Source organism: Morone saxatilis, unplaced genomic scaffold (genome assembly GCF_004916995.1).
Source record: "Morone saxatilis isolate NCDOM2014 unplaced genomic scaffold, NCSU_SB_2.0 Contig23, whole genome shotgun sequence".
In the NCBI taxonomy this organism is placed as follows: domain Eukaryota; kingdom Metazoa; phylum Chordata; class Actinopteri; family Moronidae; genus Morone; species Morone saxatilis.
This window is the reverse complement of record NW_023339796.1, coordinates 19,322,151-19,335,078: the sequence shown is the minus strand read 5'-3', so window position 1 is coordinate 19,335,078 and position 12,928 is coordinate 19,322,151. Positions and strand designations below refer to the sequence as shown.

The 12,928-nt window shown below is 43.1% G+C and overlaps 2 protein-coding genes across 6 annotated transcripts in view; both read left to right on the top strand.

Moving 5' to 3' along the window:
- The first annotated feature begins 56 nt into the window (after nucleotides 1-56).
- Nucleotides 57-3,566, top strand: cbln12 (cerebellin 12). 2 transcript variants are annotated; one of them, XM_035670028.1, is made up of 5 exons: nucleotides 57-579; nucleotides 1,329-1,650; nucleotides 1,689-2,031; nucleotides 2,585-2,704; nucleotides 2,791-3,566. In XM_035670028.1, exons 3-5 carry the CDS (start codon nucleotides 1,756-1,758, stop codon nucleotides 2,986-2,988), a joined length of 594 nt encoding a protein of 197 aa, XP_035525921.1. In that variant the 5' UTR covers nucleotides 57-579; nucleotides 1,329-1,650; nucleotides 1,689-1,755; the 3' UTR covers nucleotides 2,989-3,566. The 2 variants fall into 2 exon arrangements, with proteins under 2 accessions (XP_035525921.1, XP_035525920.1); XM_035670027.1 differs by having other exon boundaries at nucleotides 1,329-2,031.
- Nucleotides 3,567-5,280: 1,714 nt separating this feature from the next.
- The window catches only part of chd8 (chromodomain helicase DNA binding protein 8), a gene marked incomplete in the record, with an annotated part of 25,885 nt that continues 18,237 nt past the window's right edge, over nucleotides 5,281-12,928 (top strand). For all 4 annotated transcript variants that reach the window (XM_035670644.1, XM_035670641.1, XM_035670642.1 and 1 more), the window contains 3 exon segments: nucleotides 5,281-5,405; nucleotides 6,481-7,496; nucleotides 7,683-7,994. In XM_035670644.1, the coding sequence (XP_035526537.1) occupies nucleotides 6,582-7,496; nucleotides 7,683-7,994 (1,227 nt within the window).

The window sequence follows — 12,928 nt, the reverse complement described above, 5'->3', positions numbered from 1 at the left end:
AGTATGGTTTATGTGTTTTTACGCTCAAAAAAATCTATCTTCACAGACAAATTGATGCAGACTGCTAATCCAGCCTGTGTCTTTTAGAAGAAGCAACCTCGCTACATAAAGCATTGGAGGTGTGTGAATCTTTTAGGTGCACAAGCAACAAAAAGGAGAATGTGATCCCTTTTAACTCAGCTTAAAAGACACACAAGAAGGAACCACTGATTTGATTGGATATTAAAAAAGATAAGAAAAACAACTGCCACTCACTAGCTAGTTTTGCTCTTTGAAGCAGCTCAAATGCCCAATTATCTTCCCATTTTCTTTATTTCACTGTAAAGGTGAGTGGGCGGATGTAACATAGAGGGTGAGAAAGAAGCAGACGGAAAAGGGGGTGGCTGAGGGAAAGAGAGAGAGAAAGGGAGAGATCAGAGCACACTCCGGCTTGGTTACGATCAGACTGTCTGCCGTGCCGAGATAATGTGATAGAGGAACAGGAGAAGAGGGATTTTTGTCCATATTACAGTGCTCCGGTTGGGAGGAAACAACTCTTTTCACCTGCTATGGAATACAGGATTGTTCAAACGGAAACAGGTGATCATCTATTTTCTATTTACTTGAAACACTAGGATTGTACTGCACAGCAAAAATAGTTGAGTCATTTTAGAATTTTTGTTTTAAGGTGAATTATTGATCATTTTGCAATAATGTGAATCCTTCTCCAACCAATAAACAGATTGTTTTGTGTGTAAGGAAATAAGTTTCATTAAAGCTCAGAAAGAGATGTTTTTACACTCATTTTGGTGAAAGATAAATGAATGGTATTTAAAAATGTACTGTTTGAAACTTAATGGCATCACACAAGGTCAAAAAAGTCTCCAATCTCCAACTTATGTTTCATTTCTATGAGTTGAACAACAGAAACGTTGTTGAACTTGGAGAGAGAACAAACTAAAAATGCAAAAAGTAACATTTTTTGTCCATGTATAGCTACTATATATGTGCCCGTAAGTGTGAAACAAAAGCACAAGTGAGAGAGAGTGTGTGTCGTGTGAGGAAATGTGTATTGAGCACGGAGGGAGGGTGCGTGTAAAAGACAGATGGTCACTCAGTGGAGTTGTTCCCCCACTCCCTCTCTCTTTTTCACTCCCTTCTGGGCCCTACATCTTTTCCCTGTCACCTCTCCAGAATCTTACCTCATCTGTTTTTTTCCCTCACCTCTCCTCAGCATCTTTTATCATCTCTTCATCCTGTAGAGTCTGAACTTGGATCTTCACTCACTTTGCTGCGCTCTATCTTTTCAAGCCCTTTTCTTCCCTTCTGATCTTCTGCCCTCTTGTCAGGTTTTTTGCTGAAGAAATCAACTTGAAAATACCAAGAGGTTATTTTGTGACTGTCATTTTGGCCCCTGCCGACACAGCACGTAGGACACTGAAGAGACTTGGGATTTGTGGGGGTAAACAGGGAAACTAAAGACAGAGACAGAAATGGAGTGATTGACAGCTATGGCCAATGAACAGTTCTGAGTATTTTCTGAATATCTTTCGGCTCTGAGACAAATCTGCTGGTTCTTTTGCTGCCTGGGTGCATATGAATGTACTGTACCGGTAGCAAGCAAAACTACATAGAGGTTAAAGTCTGGAAACTTTTCACAAAGACAGTTTGTTTCACCATAGCATGGTTGCTTTCATTTCAAGTTCAAGTCCAAAGTGACACTTCTCTAAAGTAGAATCAATCAGAGATATTCGACTTAACAGTCCCAGTTCAGTCATGCATCCCAGGTTAGTTACCTTCCCCATACTGCTGTCTGTGCTCCTTATGTGGGGACCTTTGGGGTCCAGGGGCCAGAATGACACAGAGCCCATCATCCTTGAGGGGAAATGCTTGGTCGTATGTGACTCCACTCCTTCATCTGAGCCCGCCGGTAACGCCCTGGGCATGTCGGTCCGTTCCGGCTCTGGCCGGGTTGCCTTCTCCGCCAGCCGCCAGACCAACCATGAGCCCACAGACATGAGCAACCGCACCATGATCATCTACTTTGATAATGTGAGTACGTGACTGCTTATCATTCAGTCACAGGGTACTGTTTTGTGGTTTAAGTAAAGCATGAGAGGACAAATTACTGTGTTTTACTATATTTCACATAAGATTATTTACAAAGCTATAATTAAAAAAAAAGTTTCAATGTTTTCCCCACACACAGCTTCTGTGAGCTGCATTCCAAGTATTGGAGTCTTCTAGCAATGAGATGCACATTTGATTTGAGTTCTGACAGTGAGGAAATATGATAATGAGGTAAACACTGAACTTTCAGACTTTCAGCCGAGCTGAGTTTTCACAGATATTCTGGGCTGTTTTAGAAATGTAAATGAAAAAGCATGACTCAGTATTTTGGGAGACGCCTGAGACTGAATAGACAAAAAGAATGACCCAAGTGACCCTGGAGTGAGCATATATATGGGATTGTTTTGACCACTGCCCTACTGTTTATCATTGGTCTTCCAAGGGTTTTATTCACTTCCATACTTTTATATTTTCATGTGTAAATCACATATCATCTTGCCTTCCTCCCTTTTCTCCCTCTCTTTGGTTGCGTCAGATTCTAGTGAACGTGGGCACTCATTTTGACCAAGAGAGCAGCGTCTTCCTGGCACCAAGAAGAGGCGTGTACAGTTTCAACTTCCACGTTGTAAAGGCCTACAATAGACAAACTATTCAAGTATGATACCTCGACTCTGACACTTGCAGTTCTCATTGCAGTGGATCAACATGGACTCTCTAATCCCTTTGTTTGCTCTCTGTTAGGTCAGCCTGATGCTGAACGGCTGGCCAATGATCTCAGCCTTTGCCGGGGACCAGGATGTGACAAGAGAAGCTGCCACTAATGCCGGCCTGGTGATTATGGAGAAGGGGGACAAGGCCTACCTCAGACTGGAGAGAGGCAACCTGATGGGAGGCTGGAAGTACTCCACCTTCTCCGGGTTTCTGGTCTTTCCCTTGTGAGGAAGGTGGATGGGGGGTCAGGTTGAAGTGTTGGAAGGGTGATAGGAGGATAATTGGATGGCGCAGGGGTGACAATGACTGAGAGAAAAATGAAAGGGGGTGGAAGAAAAACAAGGCTTCCATCTTTAACTCTTTATACAGTGCATGAAAGGATGTGTTTTATGCAAAAAATAAAAAATAAATGAGATAAAGATTGTGTAAATTAAGATAATTTTCACTTGAGACCAAAAGAAAAAAAGTGGGAAAAGAAGCAGAGACATTCAGTAAAGTTATCTGTGGCTTTAATTCGCTGTTTCTGTGCATACATATTAGTTGGGTTAAGAGATATTTTAATTGTGATAAAAAGTAGCCATGTGCAATGTGGGCTTCTGTGCTAAGATTTTTTTTTATTCACAATGTTTGAAACACTGCTGTTCTCCACATGGCATCCTGTCTAGCTAACAAACTTGCCAAACTTGCCCTTTACTCTGCTGTGTCGTATGAATGATGCCCCTCTATATGCCTGTTAAATCTCCTGCAACAAATGTTTATTTACACAGAAATTTCTATTGAGGAGAACATATTCAAATAAAATCATATAAGGTTGGCTCATTGTATTGCTTTTACATGAATTGTCAAATATTCCTTCCAACATTTGAAGAGAGACAATATTTTATAAATCATCACTAGACTAACATAGAGAAATAACTGAGTTGATACTAGACTATGTTAGGGGTGTGGCCGTTTAATCTGCTCATGCAAAACAGTATTTCTCCCTCCTCTCATGGTACTCTACTCATTGCCACGGCAGCTGTTTGTAAATATAGCCCTCACCAGCAGAGTTGGCGTTGGCGTGGACCAAGCAGACCAGCATGGGGCAGAGTGCAAGTGTGGTGAATAGCGGATACTCCTTGCAGGGCCGCAGACAGATGGAGGCTTTGGCGAACAGGCAGGCTCCTCTCTACAGGGCTACCATGGATAAAGTGTGGTGTGCTGTCACACGCAGTCACTTACGCTTCCCTGGTTCATGACCACAATCTCTCTCTCTTTCTCTGTTTCTCCGTCTGTCTGTCTCCTATCAGAATCACACTTGCTTGATTTTAGGACAGGCCAGTAAGTATTCCTGGAAATGGAGAACCAAGACATTCATTTGTGGTGTCACATTAATGCACTGAATGAAGAAGCTTTAATGGTAATAGATGGGAGAGTTTGTGGACATATTTTAGGTTATTCTGATCGCGGTGTCCTTATTTCCTCTGCGTAAACTCTCTGAATCTTTTTCCATTTTTTTTACCATGTTATATCACATCTTATTTTGTGATATTTAAGCTCAGAACAGAAATGGTAACTATGATATAGAAATCAAGGCTGGATTACCAACTGTGCAAACAGGCAATTTGGTCTGGGGCCCCTGACCCTGAAGGACCTGCAAAAGCAGCAGTTGCTTTGTGGTAAATTCTAATTTTGTTTGAGAATGTGCATGACTAAAATACATTATCATCTGACCGGGTAAGGGTCTTGACATCTTTATTGCCTGATGTTGAGGCCCTGACCTTACGAGAGACCCTGTATCAAGTTCTAGTTGTAAGGTTTTCTTTATTATTTAAGTAAATTTGTGCTTACATTGAGCATATTCTTAAATTGATTTGTGATTACTCAGATTACCACACAAAAACCTGCACACAATACACAAAAAGAAGAAGGAGAATCTAAATAATAAAGCAGCCACAGCGGCTCAGAATCATATTTCAGCCTGTGGGCACTAGAGGGCGCCAAAATCCAAGTCACCCATGCGAGCTCACAAGTCATCACGTTAGTGCCCAGAAGAAAGCTTTTATTGATACCTCAAAATGTAATAATTAACAAAAATGAAGGACAAAAGTCAATGTGCCCATGTGGTCTGGGTGTATATTTTTAGAAAGCAATTAAGTATTTTCACAAGCTGAAGATGATGCCTGAGCTGTAGCCAATGCAATAAAACCCTGAAACAAACGGACAGTGTAATTCACAAACAGGGCTGTTCGGTTGTGTGCTCCATTAACCCTTTGAGATGATGAAAACACCGTTTATTTTTCTCCAGTCAGCTCTACGGGGCCTGCGCTTCCTAATGTGAGCATCTATGGCAGTAAAAGAGCAATGTTGAAGATCACTCAGTGAAATGGTCCCAGCTAGGCCGCATTTATTGCTTTCTCAACCTAACTATGGCTCGCATCCCGCCCAGAAGCGGCCGTACATATGACGGATAGCTCGTACAGCCAATGAAATAGCAGTATGCTGCCGGCTTGGGAGACAACGGACCAATCAGCGTTTGATATCATCCGAGGGGCACGCTTTCTACGCTTTCTCTGGCAAGAATGTTAGTTCCTGCTCTTCCCTGGCCGTTTCCTGTAATCGTACAGTGTTGTGAGACGGAGAAAGCCATGTGTGTCGATGCAAAGGTAAATTTAGCACCCCGAAATTATTACTGTGAGAGTTAGGGCAGTGGATACGATGGTTATTTTCAGGTATTTTTGCCGAAAAATAGACGCAGCGCAACCGAAACAGTATTGCGGCCTAACCCGTGTCTGAACGTTGACGAGCAATGGTTATTGTGGCACGTTGCTTTGGTTTGGTCCGGTTTGTTGATGAGATTGAAGGAGTCCGGTAGACTGAATGGTTGGTAGTAAATGACAGAGAAGCGAGGTAACGTTTCCAAACACACAGCCCACCGTGTTTTGAAGCCTGGATATGTTTTCGGTGCCACACACGCTGTTGTAATAGGCACATCTTGGTCGCGGTACAAGCTAATGCTAGCCGACGGGTTTGTGAGAAAGACTGCAATACGACCGGAGAGGAAAGCATCCCGGCTCTCCAGCATCAGTACCCTCCTCGTCTGACTTCACTACCAACTATTTTCATTCATTGGATCTTCCATGGGTCTTCTAGCTTTGTATATTACTACTGAAACGGGCTCGTTTTTCATTTAGTTTCTTTTTCTAGACCTTCTTAATGTCAAATTGAAACCGTTTTCTGGACAATGTGGCCACGACTGAGAGGTTATATTCGAAAACACTGATCCGGAGGTCGGTAGTTTACTGGGCGTTATATGTCATTTAAACTTGTTTATTTTTACTTTGTAGGCCAATGAATTCGTGGTTTGATGCACTTAACTCACAGTAAACTTGGTCGTTTCAGTCACAGCTCTTAAGAAGATAAATGTAAGTGTCTTCATATGAAAGTTGTTTGTGATTCATTCAACTATGCACCTACGCACACTGCTATAGGAACCAGACTTAACGTAGATGAATTATGCTGTGATGTTGATGTACATTAAAGTAACATAGGAGCTGGGAGTTAAACATGAACTTGAATATTGCCTTGTTATCTGCCCCTTGCTATCTTTGTACACTAAAACACACTTTCAACTTTCAAACCATTGAATGAGGCACTCTACATTGAGTAGCGTTTGTTTAAATCATTTCAATGTCATATACTTTTACCTTATTGACGTCTGTGTTTCTCCTCTTTTACCAGCTGTTTACTTAAAAGTTGAGAAGAACTGGACTGCGACTGTTTAGCTTCCATCTCTGAGTCTTTTTAACATTGTGCCCGTCTCCCAGTGTGGAGTGGGCAAGATGGCGGACCCCATCATGGACCTCTTTGAGGATACACCCTTGTTTAACCTGGATGCCCTACCGGACGATTCCTTCTCTCAGGGCTCCTCAGACCCCGTGGAGGAGGCCCTCAAGCTTGCACTGGGCCAGGTGGACCCACCAGCTGAGTCCGAGCTCACGGTCAACACTGGCCTTAATGTTCCTGTAGCAGTTCCCGCCATCCCGGACCCGGCCCCCGTTCAAGTCCCCACACAGCAGCCAGTGCCAGTGGTGACTGCTCAGACTGTTTCCATAGCTGCAGCTCCCACTGTAGCCCCAGCCCCTGTTGATAGTGTACCTCAGATCCAGGCCCAGACCACCATACCTATTGTAAGCAACACCAGCGTGGCCACCAGTAGCACTGTCCTGCTGAGTTCACCTCTGACTGTTTCCAGCTCTCCAGTCACCACCACTGCCACCACGCAGCTCACACAGATAACTCACCAGCTCACTCCACAGCAGTTAGCTGCCATCACACAGCAGGCGGGCGGGAAAATTGTCATTCTCAAAGGTCCCCAGGGTCAAGCCCAGGTGCTGCAGACTGTATCAGGAGCTACAGGCCAGACCAGTGGAAAGGTCATCCGTGTGTTGTCTGGCACTCCTCTTAAACCTGGCATGTCTATACTGCAGGGGGGGACAGTTTTGAATCAGACGAGCCAAGGACAAGCTCAAGTCAAGGTGGGTGCTGCAGGGGTGCAGAGGCTGCTGCAGTCTCCCAACGGGCCAGTCAAACAGATGCTGCTGACCTCCATGCCCCAGCAGACGCAAGGCCAGACGGTTCAGGTGCAGATGGCTCAAGGCCAGACTCAAGTCCAAGTCCAGCCCCAGGCAGCTCAGATCCAGGTCCAGGCTCAGGGCCAGGTGCAGCTTCAGCCAGCCATGCAGGCCCAAACACAGGTAAGCCCCACGTCTTCTGCCACAACAGACAGCAAGGTCTCAACCTGACAGCTGCATCACAGTAGGTGACGCTTGGACGGGTTTTCTGGTTTCCACATTGTTGATGAGTTTCACAAGCTGTATTTTTAGGTCAGTTTTTTTTTCCTGAGTGTCACAATGAATCTCATTCTGTGTATCTGATTCTAGGGTGGTGAAGCAAAGCGGATCACCCTGGTCCTCCAGCAGCCCTCCCAGGCTGGCTCTGCTGCGCCAGCGGGTCAAGCCCAGCAGCAGGTCACACAAATCCAGCAGGTTCAGACAGCCCAAGGGGGGCAACAGCAGCAGACCCAGGCTAGACTGGTGCTGGGTCAGCTCCCTGGAGGGAAACTGGTGCTCCAGGGAAGCCAGCTAGCAGCTCTGACCCAGGCTCGGGCTGCAGGCCAGGCTGGAGGGCAGCCCAAAGTCCTCACAATACAGCTGCAGGTGCAGCAACAGCCCAACCAACAAGGAGGAGTTAAGGTGAGAAAGAAGTGTTTCAGAGTTTTGGAGTACCTGTTAATTTAATTAATTTCTCCAACAGTAAATGTTCTCTTTTCACTCCTCTTTTCCCTCTTCTCTTGTTTGTGACAAATTACTCTGAGCTCTTTCTGTTCTTTTCAGAAATCATGCAAACTGCCAGTTACACTACGTTTATGCAATTGAAAGGGGGTGTTCAAGGTCTTGACTGTCACTGATAAAAGTTTTTCCTAATACACTCAATATTAACATTTGTCTGCTTACAGTTAAGTTTTCATCCTTACCTCATTAGTCTATTATTTCAAAAGGTGAATTGTGAAATCTGACCCCTAGTGACATGTTAGTGCCTGGCTAAATGCCCCCAACTACCACAACACATTTGGCTCTATGTGAATATTTTAGTTTACTAACATTTATGTTAGACTAGAGCAGTTATTTCTACTTGTTTCAGATGTTAATGTTGCATGTGCTGCCTGTTACAGTACACCACTAAAGAACAATGGCTACTTTTGGGTAGTGCTAAGAGATCAGTCCAGATGATTAACATTTCAATTGGTCGGACTAGTATTCATTAGCAGTTAAAGTTAATACTCACTTCTTTTATATCCATTTAAGGACATGCATTGTTGTGAATGACATGTTGTATCAGCACACTATAGCCAGTGAACATTTGATGCATTGTTGTAAAACAGTTAGAATTTTTTTTATATAAAATTTGTCTTTGTCCTTGTTACTTAAGACTTGATAGTTTCAGGTTAAAAATCAGCAATGTTGTCAAATTGATTGTTTGCTCTTAAAAAGAGTTGTATTTTTGTTGGTGTATAATCACCTGAATATTGGAATCATTGTGTTTTTGTTAACTTAGAATGAGTTGTTTTTATGTACAGAGGGAGCGGTGGCTACAATGTTGAACCGCCATGTTTCTACAGTAGCACAGAACAAACAAACCAAACACTGGCTTTAGATAGTCTTATGACCACTGTAGTTTTTCCTTTATGTCTGGAAGGCAAGCAGTATTCAGTTGCTTGCAATCTGCAACTTGACTGCTAGATGCCACTAAATCCTGCACACTGATCCTTTAATGAAACTCAGTTCTCATATTTTCTATATGCTTTACTTCCGAATTCGACGGGGTACGGCTGCAATACGTTCTGGATTAAAATAAATTACATACATACTTACATAACATATCATGCTATTGTGCCATTAGGCTGGAAGTCAAGTCAGAGGCATATTAAAGGAGATTTGAAGCAGCGAAACAACAAAATACACAAATAAACAATGTTGGGTAGGCAATATGATCTGGAGATGCTCTGCTTCTGAAACACTCTCAGTGGCATATGAAGACAAGACAAGAGCAAAACTTTGTCACAGATGCAACGTCTCTGGATTATTCTGTTCCCCATAAGCATGAGCCTCCACAATTTCATCATTGCTGCTAGCAAGCTTACCTGGTGGTGGCTGTGGCTCAGAGGAAGACAGGTCGTTCACTAATCAGAAGGTTGTTGGTTCCATCCCTGGCTCCTCCCGCCACATGTTGAAGTATCCTNNCCGGCTCCTCCTGCCATGTGTCGAAGTATCCTTGAGCAAGATACTGAACCCCAAATTGCTGTGTGAATGTGTATGAATGCATTAGTTTCAAGATACTGAACCCCAAATTGCTGTATGAATGTGTATGAATGCATTAGTTTTGTTCCGATGGCCTTTGCCATCACTGAGTGAATGTGTGTGAAAGGTGGAATGTGCATGTAGTGTAAAAGCGCTTTGAGTGGTCGAAAGACTAGAAAGGCATGGAAAAGCCTTGGCATATGCAAGCCTTATACAAATGGTCAAGTGTTTAGTCCTATGAAGGTATTATTGGGAGGCAAAACGAATTAAGCCACCTTGTACTACTGAGTAGCTTGGGGAGATTGGCCTTTGGCCTTCCACCATTGTGCCTGCTGTTTAAGGACTCTTTCTCCAAGCTAAAAACAGCTGCAGCCAAACGTAGGACAGGAATTTCATAAACAGCGCAGAATGTTGATACACAACCATGCAGTATTAAAGAATATTGAAGAGTAAATGACCACTGAGCAGGTTACATAGGGGGGACATTAACAAAACCTTCATAAAATGTTCACGCATTCATTCACATTCACACCCCGATGCACAGCATCGGGAGCAATTTGGGGTTCAGTATATTGCATAAGGACACTTCGACTTCCCGCAGCAGGGGATCCAACCAACTACCTTCCGATTAGTGGAGGACCCGCTCTGCCTCTGAGCCACAGCCGCCAGAAGCTTTAAGGCAGTAAGGAAACAAGTTTTCCCCAGCTCAAACCTTAATTCAATTTGGGGCTGGAAATCAAGCACCTACCATATCGTTTTTAGGTAGCTTGTGCCTCAGGAAATGGTGGTGGGGGGGATAAAATTGCTGTGCAGGAGAGATCAGATTGGTATTAGGGCTCTTCCTGCCTGTCTGTCAGTTTCAATATAGTCACAGCAACAGTTTAAAAGTGCACATTTAAAGAATCCTGTATTTAAGATGAATATGTGTAGGTATGGAGGACGTTATCATTTAACATATTCATTTATGAATGAATAAAAAAAAAATGCTGGTTGGTAGAGGAGAAAAGGTGGATCCCAGTTGGCTGAGGGGATTCTGGCTGTGGCTGTTTTGATTCGTCATGTCAATAGGAGGGCTGGCTAACCTTCTCCACAACTACTGCTATGTGGCAGTGGGATGATCTGTTGTAAAGAGAGGCAGATCTGAAGTATTTTGTACTGGCTTTTCTCTTGCTGCTTTCGCTTCTTTATTTGTCTTGAGGTTAAGTTTTCCTGTCAGTACGTTTTCAGTGCCTCCTCTTTAATTCCAAATGGTACAATTATTTTCTCAATTGCACAAATGATGTATTGTTGACTCTTCGCATCTACACTGATACAGGTGATATTTTGTCTAAAGCCTTATTTTCCATACAATTTTCAATGTCATTATTACCAAAACCACATTAACTCAATCTCTCCACATTAAAGCCAGGGCACAGCATAACCCCCTCCCCCCTTCTTTCCTCAGCTAACCCCATCCCTCCTGACTGCTCCACCCCTGATAACATTGTTATCTATGAGGCAGAGGGAGGCGGTGGCCCAACGGATACTCCTCCACTCAAACTTAATACACCATTGAACCAGACTACAAAGGTCCTGATGTACTGTACAAGGTTATCCAGTTGTGGATACAGTGGGCAGAACCACACAGACAGAATGGGAAGGGAGGGTTACTAACATGAGCTGATGACCAAAAACTGTTGATTTACAGATGTACATAAATGGGTGATGGCCTGCATATGTATACTGTAGCTACATTGTAGTTGATGGGCACCTTTGGAAAAATGTTAACCACGTTTTCTGCTACAAGTTTCTAACATTGCAAATTGAATCAAAGCTCCTGTAACTTCTCCTTACAGTAACACAATCAGCAAAGCAACCTACACATACTTTCCAACCATGAGACCCTCAAAAATAGGGAGGATTCTGAAATCAAACAGGAGGGGCTGAGGCTGAGGTTCCTCCCCCCCAAAAAAGAGACTGCATTCTGGTGACTTTTAAAGAATGAAAATAACTAGGTATGCACGGTAATTATCGAGGCAGATAAATCATTGGTGGAAAATGGTAACTCAAACACGGCCATTTTAATTAACTGAAGCAAACTGGGAGCGGTCAATGAAAAATGTGAGTTTCCCAGGAGGGTTGGCATGATGTATGATTCTTCTCTACAAACCTTTTGCTCACTGCAACCCCTGCTTTCTATCATAGGGAATGAAACAACATGACTGCACAGTATAGTTCCATATTCAGTAATGAGTGAAGGCAAAGTAGAAGTTGTCTGGATGTACCTACTGTTACAGTATATAAGCATGTGCATATTATGTATATAACATACAGTAAATGAAAGGAACAAGGAACTGTGTTGCTGGGGGACAAAGTATGGTCAAGAAGGCCAATTTGAGTACTACATCTACGACAAGACTTATTAGATGATAAAACACTACACTGGGGCTTATAGTAAGACTCTGGAAAGTTATTGCAGTGGCCTTCTTGAAAGCCCACATAGCGGTGGCAAAGTGCCCTCTTGGGTGCTCTTCCAGTGGACAAAATGTGGTAGAGTGCCCTTTAAGGTCCTAACCCTAACCATGACTTAGCTGTTTCATCATAAATGCATCACAACTTTCTGCATGCTGCTGCCCCACTGCACAGTTGATGCACAGGTTATAACCACACATTCTTTGTGGGGGACATGTTCCACCAATACTGAAAAAGTATCACTTTGTCCCCAGCAATATACAGTAGAAAATATGTTAAATATGTCCTTTAGTTATGGAAAACATAAGTAAAAGTGAATCCCCCAACTTGATTGCGCCCCGTACCCTCAGTTAGTGTTGCCAGCTTGGTCACTTTTCAGACTTTCTTAGCAACTTTATCTCTAAAAAGTCACTAATGATTATGTCATTTTTCCTATTCGCTACTAATGGAAATTAGTTGCTAGGTGTGTTTAAAGTCAGTTAACAGCAAGCAACCAAAACTAAATGTGGAAAGGCACCCACCATCTTGGGGGAATCAAAGACTATTTCTTTAAAAGTGAATTCAAATGTCATAGTCCTCAAAACTGACAAGACACATATTCACAAATATGATGGAATTGTGGAAAAAGTTTAAGATTTCTGTTGGAGGACTCTCATTTGCATCCTCCCATCCTCTTGTTGCCCCTGCCCCTCAATTCAGTTCAATTTTCAATGTTATTTGTAAGAAGTGAAGTTAGTAACATGCATTAATGGGGCATGAATGTGTGCAGAAAGAGGGAGAGGAAGAGAGGAGCTCAGTGCATCATGGGAAATCCCCCGATAGTCTAGGCTAGAGATATTATCTCTTTTCCTAGTTCCTGTGAGTACTCGTGCTGCAGC